The sequence below is a fragment of the Panulirus ornatus genome, chromosome 3, assembly GCF_036320965.1.
Source record: "Panulirus ornatus isolate Po-2019 chromosome 3, ASM3632096v1, whole genome shotgun sequence".
In the NCBI taxonomy this organism is placed as follows: domain Eukaryota; kingdom Metazoa; phylum Arthropoda; class Malacostraca; order Decapoda; family Palinuridae; genus Panulirus; species Panulirus ornatus.
In genome coordinates, this window is record NC_092226.1 from 20,155,910 (window position 1) to 20,170,569 (window position 14,660).

At 45.6% G+C, this 14,660-nt stretch overlaps 1 protein-coding gene across 2 annotated transcripts in view; it reads left to right on the forward strand.

Annotated features, from left to right (window-relative positions):
• The window catches only part of LOC139761178 (cannabinoid receptor 1-like), a 371,834-nt gene that overhangs the window by 265,797 nt on the left and 91,377 nt on the right, over positions 1–14,660 (forward strand). For both annotated transcript variants that reach the window (XR_011715470.1, XM_071685166.1), the window contains exons 5-6: positions 4,803–4,989; positions 13,561–13,790. Coding sequence is in view for 1 of the 2 variants with exons in the window: in XM_071685166.1 (XP_071541267.1) it covers positions 4,803–4,989; positions 13,561–13,790 (417 nt within the window). In the remaining variant the exon portion in view is untranslated. The remainder of the gene's footprint in view (positions 1–4,802; positions 4,990–13,560; positions 13,791–14,660) is intronic.

The following is a 14,660-nucleotide window of genomic DNA, read 5'->3' on the forward strand; positions in this document are numbered from 1 at the left end:
TGTCCGTTTCAAACCGGGCGAACGAGGCGGGTGCGTCCGCCGTTTGTAAACAACATAATTCAGTTGTCACATATTACTTGTGGTGGTCCGTTCGTAGAAGCTTCGCCCGAAGTTTTGCACGTGTGGGTGACGCAAGACGGCAGGAGAGAAAGATGACAGCCACCGTGTACTGGGCTCCACCGTGAGGGACCTGTCCGGCTTCACGTGAGGCTGCAGGAGGAGGGAACGTATTCGGTGCCGTGTGGAATGCGGCTGGGTGGCCGAGTAGGCTACATGCGCGATGGTTGTTTTGTAGCCTCGCTATATATAGCTTCTTCAAGTGGACCAGCTGACGATATCGGATTGTTTAGCGTAAGCTTATAATAAATCTCCTCGTCGATGAGACCCCTATATAGGTATGTGTCTTTGACCATCAAACGCCACTTAGCGAGTTTTATGGATGTGTGGACCAGATATATAACGGCCGACGGAGAGGCACCGGAGCCTTCGCCCAAGTGGAAATCATTTCTCGTGTTCGGCAAAGAAATCTGAACTGCAGATTCAGCCTCACCTCCGTGAAATAGTAGTGGTTCATTTTCTCGCCAGATTTGTATATCTTTCATTTTCTCGCCAGATTTACATATCTTGAATTTACTTGGGCTGGCTGGTGCACAGACGAGTGTTGTCTTGAAGGAAGCGACCCAGGTCGTGGTGTGACGGGTTCTGTCCTAGTGTACCGGTTTCTGTCCTAGTGTGACGGGTGAGGCCCTGGTGTGAGGAGTGACAGGAGAGGCTCCGAAATGACGGGTAACAGGGAAGGCCGCCGGTGTGACAGGTGAGGCGCTAGTGTGACGGCGTCCCATCGTCCAGCGATGATAAGTCAGGCTGGCTGGAGTCGCTGAGTAATGTCCGACGTGGAGACAGAGCCGCCCTGGTGGCCTTCCCTGAACTCGTTTATCTGACGGCTCATTAAGAAGGGTCCAGGTCGGTTAGCATCTGGTGGAGGGGATTGTTAGCATCTGGTGAAGGAAGTAGTTAACAGTTAGTGGAGGGGTAGTTAGCAGCTGGTGGAGGGGATAATTGGCGGCTGGTGGAGGGGGTAGTTAACAGTTAGTGGAAGGGTAGTTAACATCTGGTGGAGGGGATAATTGGCGGCTGGTGGAGGGGGTAGTTAACAGTTAGTGGAAGGGTAGTTAACATCTGGTGGAGGGGATAATTGGCGGCTGGTGGAGGGGGTAGTTAACAGTTAGTGGAAGGGTAGTTAACATCTGGTGGAGGGGATAATTGGCGGCTGGTGGAGGGGGTAGTTAACAGCTGAGGGAGGGATAGCCAGCAGCCGGTGGAAGGAGTAGTTAGGAGATGGTTTAAGTGGTAGTTAGCAGTTAGTGGTGGGGATTATTAGCCTCTATCAAAGGGAGTAGTTAGTCACTGGTTAAGAGGAGGATAGATAGCAGCTGATGTACAGGGTAGTTAACAGCTGGGGAAGGAGTAGTTAGTAGCTGATGGAAGGAATAGTCTGCAAGTGTTGGAAGGGGTAATTAGCAGCTGCCCAAGGGTCGTCAGTGGCAGGTGGTGGCGGGGTCGTTCACAGAAGAGAGAAAATTCCGGATTACCTGATAAATCCCCATCCCCCCAAACATCGTATTTCTAGGTTAGGTTAGGTTAGATTAAGTTAGGTTAAATTAGATTAGGTTAGGTTTTTTATAGTCAAATCTTTCCCAATTAAATTAAACCTAATCTTACCTAACCTAACCTAACTTAACTATAGCTGTGGAGGACCTAACCTAACCTAACTATGGCTGTGGAGGACCTAACCTAACCTAACTTAACCTAGCCGAGGAAGAACGCTGGGGAGGTGGTGCAAGTCTTGAGGGGCCGTGAGGATTCTGAGTTGCGTCTTGAAGGCCAGGAGTGATAGGCGTTTGAGGGGAGGTCGTTAATGCCAGCTGGATCTGGAGGGCAGGGTACTGTTTTCCAACTGGTACGAGGAGAGGGAAGCGTATGCCAGCTGGTGCCAGGTGGATAGTTCTATGCCAGATGGTGTCGTGAGGTTACTCTGACACCTGGTGCGTGCGGGAAGGGTACTGTATACCAGCTGGGGTGAGATGTTGTCTATCTGTATGGGAATGGAGCAGCTGGTGGTTCCCTCCACCCACTTCTCCCTCCCTCACCCACCGCCAGGGTGGCTGGTGTAGGTACCAGCAACGTCATCAATGTTTAACACCGAAAAAAAAATAATCTGTGGTTTGTTTTGACAATTTGTGATGAGGAAATTTTACACTTATGAGGTTACCATCTTCTAAACATACTCCGCCATCTTTCGGCTTTTTTTTGAAACCTCAAAATATTGTCGAGCCTCACAAATCCACCTGTCAATTTATTCCATTCAGCCGCTACTCTTATGCTGGAAAACTACTTCTTTACATCTTTTCTAACACGTTTCTTCCGTAATTTCATGTTGTGGCCTTTGATCGCAGTGACTTGACATCTTTCGGAATATAGGTCACTGTTAATATCATCAAGGTGATTTAGAAACTTAAAAGTTACATGTTCAAGTCACCCTTCACTCATCTTTCTTCTATAGTCGACAAATTTATGTCTACTAACCTCTCTTTCTTACTCAGTTTTCTTAATTCTGGTTTCATCTTTGTTGTTCTCCTCTGGATCTTCCTCTGTTCTTAATGCCCAGCGTAGGATATGAAGAGCAGCTTGTTGAATACTTCTTTATCCATGTATTTAAATAGTTCAAATATTTCCCAACAGACAGTTAGTCTCCCTTACTGTTCTAAAATGCGGCTCCGCCATAAGTTAGGTACAAGGTGGACTCCCAAGTCCCTCTCTCTCACACGGATTCCTGCCGCTTATCTCTTGGTCGATAACATTGATATCAAGATCTCTTTCACCGTGTCCCATGCGCGTTGCTTTCCATTACTCAGTCTGAATTTCATCAAACTTGTATCAGACCAACTTTGGAGATTGTCTCGTGTCCTCTTGTAGATTGATGCAATCCTCCTCGCTTTTTATTTTTTCCTCGCGACCTTGGCATCATCCGCAAACGTATTCAGGTAGGAGTTCAGTCCTCCTGCTAATTCATTAACGTAGATCGAGAACAGCGGTGGTCCCAGACCGCAACCCTGCATCACGTCTCTGGTGACCTCAACCCACTGCGAGAAGGCTCCCTTGACATGCGTCTTTTGTTCCCTTCCACTAAGATGATATTCTCTCCATAGAAAGAGTCTTCCACTTATTCCTGCCTGGGAATCTAGCTTCTTTACAAGCCTCCTGTGTGGTCAGTGCTAAATGCCTTCCAATCCGGACACAGACGATCCACTCAACCTCTTTTGCCATAAGTGGAGCTCACTCACTCGTAAAATTCTAAGATGCTAGTAACGTTACATGATTCTCTTTCCCAGAAACCGTGTTTTCCGTATTTTGGAAAGTTTCATCCCTGTAAGAATCATCCATTTGTTTACTGATGCTCATCCAGTACCTGACACAGCACGCACACCAGGGAGATCGGTCCGTGGTTATGCCTCCTGTTCCCTGTCTCCTTTCTTATAGATCGGCATGACGTTTGCCCTCGTCCACTGCCTCAGCACCTTACTTTTCACCCCGCGACATCTGAAATAACATTTCAAGTGATTTGTCGGGTGTATTTCCATACATCTGTAGCACACTTAGAAAAATTACAGATGGATCATGAACCTTACACGAGTTAAGAACTTTTGGTATTCTGTAGTATCTTTTCTAGATACTGAAGTACTTTCCAAGACCTCCTCCCCAATCCATCTCAGTGGTGTTGGGGCCGTAGTGTCTTCCACTGGGAAAACACTATTGAACATTCCATTTATGTTCTCACATATTCCTTGCATCATCCTCTACAGCCCCTCCCTCTGAATACCTTCTGCCTTAATAGCGGTTAATACTGCCAATTTTCTCTTGGATGTATGGAAAGCCTTAATTTGTCTCTTGCCTTGACCAAAACATTCTTTCCAAAGTTTATCTGTTCCTGCTTCTCTTGTCCTGCTGTACTCGTTCCATGCTCTCTTATACCTTCCAATAGCTGGCTGGGGACACCGCCTGTATCTTCACAGCACAAGTCGAAGCATCACAACTTGTCTTCATGAGGAAGATGAAAGTGACTCTGGTGTTGTATTAGCATTAACTATACAATTTACCTCTGCTATGTTGATGACAAGTATAAGTTCTGAGTAAGTTCACGCATCCCTGGAAATACTTTTCATTATATTTTACTCATTATATTTCACTTTGCTCTATTATGAGAACGTACCATGATCTTGGTCAATGTTTTCTACAGGACAAAAAAAATGGAAATGAACTGAAAATGAAGAAATCATGCAAGATATTAATGATCACTTTCTTCGCGAGATTTCATTTTTTTGTACGGTCTTGCCCCTCATCATCTGTATACTAAACTCCTCCTTTTACCTTCACTCTTACATAGCGACCTCTCATTACATCCACACATAGTGACCTCCCATTATCTTCACACGAAGTTACCTGCCTTTACAATCATACGTGGTGACCTTCCGTTATCTCTACACACTCGGGAACCTCCAGGTACCCCTGGTCCTTATACTAACCCTCACTCATAGCGTCTGGTGCCCTTCCTGGCCACCTGTTACCCCCGTGGAGGTCGTCTATCATGGTATTAGGTTCGCTGAGGCACACAATAACCGACCTATATCCCCTTTTCTCCTATACAAACCCCTCCCTACCCCTGGCGCGGCTACTGCCCCTGCCAGCGCACCTCCTCCCCCGAGCCCTGGTACACATGGTCTGAAGTGTGTGGTTCCCCGCAGCATGTGACGCACGCTGTGGTCCGTCGCAGCATCCTGGGGCTGTGGACGTTCAACCTGGCGCTGGTGTGCGCGCCCTTCGTCGGCTTCGGCCTCTGGTACGACGAGAGCCTCCGCACGCCGTGCGTCCGCTACCGCTCTGCCGTCAACCCCATCGACCGTATCTACGCCTACTTCGTCTTCGCCTACGGTAAGATGTGAGGAGACTCGCCCCGTGGTCTTGTAAGTCACCGTACTGTCCCTTGTATAACCTGGCACGTCTACTGTCCCTTGTATGACCTGGCACGTCTACTGTCCCTTGTATGACCTGGCACGTCTATTGTACCTTGTATGACCTGGCACGTCTACTGTCCCTTGTATAACCTGGCACGTCTACTGTCCCTTGTATAACCTGGCACGTCTATTGTCCCTTGTATAACCTGGCAAGTCTATTGTTTCTTGTATAACCTGGCACATCTACTGTCCCTTGTATAACCTGGCACGTCTATTGTTTCTTGTATTGCCTGGTACGTCTACTGTCCCTTATATTACCTGGCACGTCTATTGTTTCTTGTATTGCCTGGTACGTCTATTGTTTCTTGAGTCAGTCTGTAATTACAAGTATCATCACCTTCGAGTGAAGATGAAAATCACAGTTCCCCACTTGCACTGTGCCACTGTGCCATCAGCTTAAATGAAACGAGACAAGAAATATTACCAACAAAATGAACACTGCCAACAACACTGACAACAGCAGCTCCAGCAACAACATCTTCTGTCAACAACAGCCAAACAAATCCTGCAGCGCGGTCAGCCGGGAACTCACGTCCTGTGCCACCCAGTACTGGGAACTCACATCTTGTGCCACCCATCACCGGGAACTCACCTGCTGGGCCACCTAGTACCGGGAACTCACATCCTGTGCCACCTAGTACTGGGAACTCACATCTTGTGCCACCCATCACCGGGAACTCACCTGCTGGGCCACCTAGTACCGGGAACTCACCTCATGTGCCACCTAGTACCAGGAACTCACCTGCTAGACCACCCAGTACCGGAAACTCATTTGCTGAGCCACCCAGTACCGAGAACTCACATCCTGTGCCACCCAGTACCGGGGACTCACCTCCTGTGCCACCCATTACCGGGAACTCACCTGCTGGGCCACCCAGTACTGGGGACTCACCTCCTGTGCCACCCAATATCGGGGACTCACCTGCTGTGCCACCCAGTACCGGTGATTCACCTGTGCCACCCAGTACCGGGAACTCACTCGCTGGGCCATCCAATACCAGGAACACCCAGTGGGCCACCTAGTACCGGGAACACCCGCTGGGTCACCCAGTACCGGGAACTCACCTGCTGGGTCACCCAGTACCGGGAACACCCGCTGGGTCACCCAGTACCGGGAACTCACCTGCTGGGTCACCCAGTACCGGGAACTCACCTGCTGGGCCACCCAGTATCGGGAACTTACCTGCTGGGCCACCCAGTATCGGGAACTCACCTGCTGGGCCATCCAGTACCGGGATCTCACCTGCTGGGTCACCCAGTACCGGGAACTCACCTGCTGGGTCACCCAGTACCGGGAACTCACTTGCTGGACCACCCAGTACCGGGAACTCACCTGCTGGGCCACCCAGCACCGGGAACTCACCTGCTGGGCCACCCAGTATCGGGAACTCACCTGCTGGGTCACTCAGTACCGGGAACTCACCTGCTGGGCCACCCAGTATCGGGAACTCACCTGCTGGGTCACCCAGTATCGGGAACTTACCTGCTGGGCCATCCAGTACCGGGAACTCACCTGCTGGACCACCCAGTACCGGGAACTCACCTGTTGGGCCACCCAGTATCGGGAACTTACCTGCTGGGCCATCCAGTACCGGGAACTCACCTGCTGGGTCACCCAGTACCGGGAACTCACCTGTTGGGCCACCCAGTATCGGGAACTCACCTACAGGTTGTTTTGAGATGACAGAAGGAAAAAAAATTATCGTTTTCTCTGTACCGTAGATTAGATTAAGATCTTCAACTTGTAATAACGACTTATTGCTCGGAGTCTCACCCGCTGAACCTGGATGCAAATAACTTCTCTGGATCCAGAGAAAATGATTCAATCTTTCTCAATCTGTGTCACTCAGGATACAGAGGAAGATCTCTCTCTCTCTCTCTCTCTCTCTCTCTCTCTCTCTCTCTCTCTCTCTCTCTCTCTCTCTCTCTCCCCAGGATTGCAGTGAGCTTTTCCGTGTCAGCGAGCACGGGCTTAATGTGTAATATTAACGTTGTACGATAATACATTAATGATAAGGCAGTTTTGGTCCAGGACTAAAACCCACTGAGCAGCGATTCCGTTTTCTGTGTTGTAAGAACGTAACAGTGTGGAATAACATTTTCAGCGAAAGGCGGTGAAGATACTTGTTGGAGTTTCAGTCATTAAATACAACTAGCTACGTTCAGCATATAGTGGTGCCTCTCTTTTCAAAATTCGCTGGCGAAATCTCTCGGCAATTTGCGCATGCGCGATACTCAGACTACCATTCAGTCATGGCGTCGCCGTACAATGAAAACACATAGACTGTAACGCTTTTGAGGAATTTACAGAGCTGTTGACGGGGCTTACATTGAATTGCACAAGACGTCGCGAAGAAGGGTTTCATCACTAGAATTCGAAGTGAAAAATTTCATATATGAGCTCATTGAATACATATTAATGACCGAAACTGCGTGTCTTTCATAGACTCCATGTCTTATTTGACAGTGAATGAAATTGGTCCTGTAACCCTTTATGAATTATTAGATGCTCAGTACTTCAGTGCCTTAGTACGTCATGATGAAGACCAGATATAAGCGCTCCATTCCTGGCAAGGAAAAGGTTCTTATTGTCCTTTATAAAGTGATACTTCTGATGTCAATATTACTCAAAAGATATTGTTTTGATTTCTTTTTAAGTCACTCACGTAGCAGGACAAGTGCGCAACAGGCGATGAGAGGTGAATCAATACAGTAACTTTAAACAAACGAAAATCAAATTGACAATACCAACGCTGACCCCGTGGCAACACACGCCACGTCGTTTAATCGCTTCCGTTGTAAGGCAGTTGTCTAAAAGTGGTTTCGCTGATCCATCGTCGACATTCCGGAATTTTTTCCTAATCTTATCTTAAATATTGATGAATGTCAAGGGTACTTCAAGCCCACGAGGTCACATTTCTCATTTTCCCAGATTTTTCTCGCGTCTCTTCTTCAGCCTTGGAACAGTACGGTGTGGTGCAATTGACCGTCATTTCACCTTTGCGCGCGAACTTGTTTACCCAGGATATATATATATATATATATATATATATATATATATATATATATATATATATATATATATATATATATATAAGGTGCTGGCGAGTAGGTTGGAGTCCTTTGAACTGACAAGTGTCGGTTGAGTGATATCGTAGTCATAACGATGTAGTTTACATTTGTTTTGAAGTTTACAACCTTCATCTGGGATGGAGTAATTGCATGCTCTACTGGTAGACTGCAGTGGGTGATGAGTGGTGTGTGAGAGGTTGTTTCTCGTGATGCAGTCACTGGTTTTCTTGTTCTTTAAGTAAATGATGATGTTTAGAATGTTGTTGGTAACGTTCCTACGTATTATCTGCATCAGGAGACGGTCCTGCAATCCGGTAGGCAGAAGAAATCTGGCTTTTATAGAACATTCGATGGACAGTTCCATATTGTTGTTGGGTGTGATTAACGAGTCGTGTTTAGAGGGACAGACCTGTCTCTGTCTATGGTTCGACGAGAAAAACCATCGTTGACTTAAAAAATAAAAACACTTTATTCTGGTTATTTTTGGATGAGTCCCTTGATGAATCAATTTTTAAGCACGACTTAACAAAGGTTTTGACAGGGATAATTTGTGTTTTTGGAGGCACTGACTTCCAGCAGTCAGACACACGCCCAAATCAGGAGACTTGTCGGAGGTAACTCGTAAGATGTTCATTACGACGAGCCCGGATATCAACGTCAAGGAAGGGAGGTCTTGTTCTCCACACCCAAGTCACAGAAGAAGCTCAGGACAGATTCTTGTATAGATTACAGCACGAATGAAGAGTCACTTTGGGTGAGCGTGTGTCATTGGGAGTACGGTCTGCCAAAAAAGAAAAAAAAAATCTTACTCTGCACTTCCCCGTTACTGCAAGTTAACACAGCCTTAGACCAGGTCTCTTTCATAGAAATTGGTCCTGGGGTAATGGGAAATTGATCATTGAATATATATATATATATATATATATATATATATATATATATATATATATGTGTGTGTGTGTGTGTGTGTGGGTGTGTGTGTGTGTGTGGGTGGGTGGGTGGGTTGGGCCATTCTTTCATTTGTTTCCTTGCGCTTCATCGCTAACGCGAGGTTGTGGACAGGGAGCTGTGGTTTCGGTGCATTACACAACATGACAGTTAGAGAAAGCCTTGCGGAAAATGAAATGTAGCAAGGCGGCTGGAGTGGATGGTAATGCAATTGAATTCCTTAAAAAATGGGGGTGACAGAGTTGTTAATGGGTTAGTATGGATCGTTGTGATGTACCTGAGGAATGGCGGAATTTATATATAGTGTCACTGTGTGGTGACAGGGAGTCATGAAATTACAAGTTTTAAGAGTATATATGTGAAAATTTCCTTTAGCAGGACGTCAGTAAGTACGGTAGGTTAAGAGGGCTTGATACATCATAACTGACTGGACCTTATCTTCACACATACTGGCATGGATATGATAAGATGAGAGGGATTTATACATCATCAATACCAGACCTTATCTTCATACATGCTAGCATGTATATTGAGAACATTGCATAAGATACATCAGATGGCAAGAAAATGTTCGTGTTATTCTCAAGGTTGACTGTGTTGTTAATGAGGTTGTTGAAAGAGCAGAGGTGAGCCAAGACATAAAGAAGAGGTACAGTCGTAGGGACTACAGAGACCTCAACAATTCCTATGGTAATATAGATTGGGAAATGGATATCAGCAGCCAGGAACCAGAGCTTTGTGGTAAGGGGGTGTGTCAGATTTACAGGGAAGGAGTAGGAAGATGGATATGTGTATCTGTCAAGATACACATACACAAATTGAGTGAAGAATAGTTTGATAAAAATGTCAGAAAGCAACCGAGCCTCCAGGTACAGATGACACTCCAGCCAGCCAGTACTACGTATAAGAGAACATGGGACGAGTATACCATAGGATGAGAAAGGAAGAACAAAGAAATCTTGAAAACTATGAAAATATTATTTTGGACAAGGCAGGAGAATATCCAAAACTTTTCCATTAACACACAAGCAATAAATTGTCATTTAAAGAGCAGCTACTCAAGTAAAAGTTTCAGTAGGAAGAATTGTAGAGGATGATGCAAGGACAAGAAGAGCTGAGTAACACATTCAGAAGTGCTTTAACAGAGGAAGACACTTTAGCCCAACACTAGCGAGTTAGAGTGGGGAGGAGGTTGTAGGAAACATTTGAGATATCTACAAATGGCATTAGCAAATGATATATGCGTCGAAGACGTGTGCAGGTACTCGAGACTAACATCTCGAAATGCTGTTCAAGATGTTAATGAAGAGAGGCAACATACCAAGGGATTGAGAAAAGGGCAAATGTCATACCTATCTATAAGAGAGGAGACCAGAAACATTGAACTACAGACTGGTCTTTGACGAGTGTGGTATACAAAATATTAGAATGCAAATAGACTACCGTTTATATATAAGAAATTGCCTAAGTCAAAGACAACGCGGCGTTGGGGATAAGTAGGTCGTGTGTAACGAAGCCCTTGGATTTCTACGAGAGAGTGAGCTCTGTCTTAGACAAAAGGGAAGGCTAGATAGGCTGTTTATATTTTGACGGCCAGAAAGCATTTGGTTGGTCTGATACATGCATCATGCAATGCAGCCCAAAACGATTGTGAAGTTGTGAGTTTATGATTATCATCTGGCAGGTTATAAAATTCAGGATTCTATGTGTGAGGAGGTCTTAGGGGTTGACTCTTTCCCTAACCTGTGGCCAGAGTCCCACATTTGGTGAATAGTTGAGGAGACCAACTGTCTTTTGGCAAATATTAGAATAGCTTTCAAGTATATGGACAAGGAAATAACTAGCAAATTGTTCATACCGTACATAAGGCCAGAACTAGACTTTGCAACTTAATATTGGTCACCGCACCTTAAGAAACAAAGTGCTAATACAGAGGGACCAGAGAAGGGCAACAACGAACCAGAATTAAAATAGTCGAGTTGCAGGGAAAGACTAGAGGCCTTGTATTTGCCCGCCTTGAAAGAGAGGAGTGATGGATTGCTTGTTCATACCCTTTAAATTTTGTAACCAGATTGATGACGTAGACCGTAAGTACTTCTTTGAAACATGTAGGGATAGGACAACCAGAAGACATAGCATGAAATTGAGTAAGAGACTTATTTATAGCTTTTTTTTTCTTAATTTCATGTAATGAGGCACTTTTATAATGCATGGGTGGTACATGAATGGAACAAATTGAATGAGGACATTGTTAGAGAATGTTCATGAGATGAGGTCCCCACAAGTGTAGAACTCTCTCCCCGAGCAGTACAAATAGGTAATAATGAAAATTACACACACACACACACACACACACACACACACACACACACACACACACACCAGTTTAAGCCAGTGCCATATCATGATCCACTACCCACGCTGGGCCCCACACCCTGACGCCAGTTCCCACGCCCCAACGCTAGTTCCCACGCTCCAACGCCAGTTCCAACACCTCGATGCTAGCAAGCTAGGCTCCTTGTCACGACGCAATGACTTTAACTATTCCACAAGCGCTCGTTAAGAAACTATCATCATACGTATCTTCGTTATCTGCGCAGAGCGAGACAAAATTTTTTTTATTGAATAAGCTGATGCCGTGACGTCATACAGAATATCTGGGTTAACTGGAAGGACGAATTAAGGGATTTGTGTCTTTAAGTGCGTGCGTAAGCTCACTCATTAACGTAGAGTAAAGAGATAAAAAAGCAACTCGGCTATTTCTGAACACTCTTCGAAAGATATTAGCTCAGGACATGATAGTCTGGTTGTAAATACAACATCCAGCAGACCTGAATTATGTGACAAAACATACAGTGCATATCAATATCGTAACATTTGACACTTTATATTTAACATGTAACCTATGATTAATATATTAGATGCATGAGTGCATAAATATCGTCCCTTCCCATATTGGAACATTCCATATCGCTACCTACGGGCACTCCTCCCAGCGTAGTAAATTTTTGGTTTAATTCCGCGCATCCCTCGGGGCTTTACGTGGGAATAAGATCATAGTCGGATGTAATTTTAATGGACCCATCGAGGCTTACAGCTTCAGGTCAGATGAGAATACCTCGAATGTTGTAGTCGTCTAGACAAACAGAAAATAGTTTATAAAGGATTGGTGGGCGGAAATATCGGCGCGTCAAAATGCGCAACATCGTGTTCTCAGACTATTGATAATTCTCCTTTTTATGTGACACTCCCTAGATTTTTCAGGCTACACCTCACATATTTAAATTCATTATTGTGAAGTGAGAGGCCAACCTGGGTCCTTTAGTACGTCATGACGACATGGTGAGTACGGTGACTCATAAATCTTCCAGGGAAGTTGTGTGTGGAGGGAGGCAACAGGTGCGCCACGTAAACAAACGTGTACGATAAGATAGTGACGCATGGACCTCATCATATTGTGGATGGGTCACTACCTTCTTAAGAGACTATAAAATTTTTGAATGCGAGTTGATCAGTGACACAAGAAGCACACGACGTTATGCCGGATATAAAATGAGAAGTGTTGATATTAGAAGGACGCCTCTGTAATCGACTGCGAATGACATAATTTGAATTAGTCACAAACTAACGGTTATTTAAAGACAAACAAGATTGGTTAGAAACGTAGTGCAATGCTAATAGTTATTTTGCCTTTTTGTTTCAGCAATCTTATCTACTTAATGTTCTACACTTTAGGGTACGGAATGATCTACTACCAAGTTGCATTAAGTTGTGATCGGGATACACGCACACATTTTGGAAAATTTGTGTGTGCGCGGAGTGGGGAGTGATCTGTTGTGACTGCGCATGATCGAACCGTTCGAATGAAGTGTGGGAAATCGGTGTACGTTATACCGTGTGTATTACTATTATAAGAAGACTCTGAAGACCGTCTATTATCCCATGAGCGTTTTAATATTATATAATGGCGAACTACACTTCAGCCCTAGCCTCACTCCACCCCTCAGCCACCCAGTTCCGGTAAACAATAAGGTGATTCATCATTATTGAGTATAGTCGTTGGAGTGTCACAGTTACTTAGTGGTAGGATCTCTAGAGAAGCAGACAGTGAATGGTGTCAATTATGGTGATTTAGGGGCACTGACTCTTTGAGTTAGTGGTTGGCTTGACAGTCACCTGTGTGAACCGTGTAAGGCGATGGTGGTGATGAGAAGGCAGGCAGAACGAGAGCAGCCTCTCAAGACTTTAACGTGGATAATTAGGTCAGGGAGCTGTACATGCCGGATGTGAGAATCGCCTGATCTAGGAAGTTCCTGGATGCCACACATGATATTGTTTCCAGAATAAGGGAAGGAAAATACGGTCTCTTCTCCCTAACCCTCCTACCGTCACACTTCACTTCCCATCTGCCCTGGGGATGAGACTACTCCCTTCCAGCCAGTGCTCTCACCTCTCCCTCCTTCCGCAGGTATGTTGATGTGCACAGTGATCGTGTGCTGCAACCTCTCGGTGATCCGTGTGCTTTGCAGGATGCGGGAGCGCCTCCTGCCGCGCCGCCACTCCCGCGCCTCCTGCCGCAGCTCCACCTCCACCTGCGGCGACGCCTCCATCAACCACGCCACCACCGAGGAGCTCTCCTTCGCTCGTCTCATGGCCGTCCTCTCCATCTTCTTTGTTGTCTGCTGGGTACCACAGCTGGTAAGTCTTATTCCCCCCTCTTATTTCACAACTGGTAAGTTATTCTTCCTTCTTTCTGCCACAGCTTGTATCATTCCTCACCTCTAGATGCTGCAACTAATGAGTTATTCCCCCTTTGGTTACTGTAAGAGTTGAGTCTTGTTACCCCATCTTTGTGCCGCAGCTGATGTTTTATTTCCCCTTTCCAGTGCCCAGCTGGTGAGTCGTATTTTCCCTTCTTTATTTACAGTCCACCCCAGCCCCTTCCCCTAGAAATATAACACTTCAAATCACGTACACACCGAACTAAACCGACTAGCTGCAAACAGCTTACCTCCCTCAGACATACTTAACCCCTCGACACAACATTCCCCAGACTAACAAAAGTCATACTCCTGTCTATGCGTAGGATATCACCCATAATTACAATATTGCAAACACCGTTTCAGCGTATCCCCGGACCCTTGATACAGACGATGCAACTACATAAAGAAAATGTTGCCTTGAATGGACTGCCAAGCACACTGTGACCACTCACTTTCCTGTAAGCTAAGGAAAGGCCGCGAATGTTCTTACATTTATTATCTAAGTCTACTAACAGTGTCAGAAATAATGTGGCATGCATCTTAACACACCTGGTAATGATAACTAAAACACTGTAATTCACAAGTGCAAGGGAAATCTTGTTAATGCACTTAACCAATTCACACGTCAAAATAAACAACACACTATAATTCCTGCCGCATAGCATAATACTGACGAACGGCTCTGCTTAGTCGTTGGTGGCATAAGTTCAGTTAAGGCCGCATCAACTGGATATACATGCCCTTCCGGTCAGGTTGGTCTGTGCGCATACGGGATCCAGACTTTTGGCACTCCTCATCAAGTGAC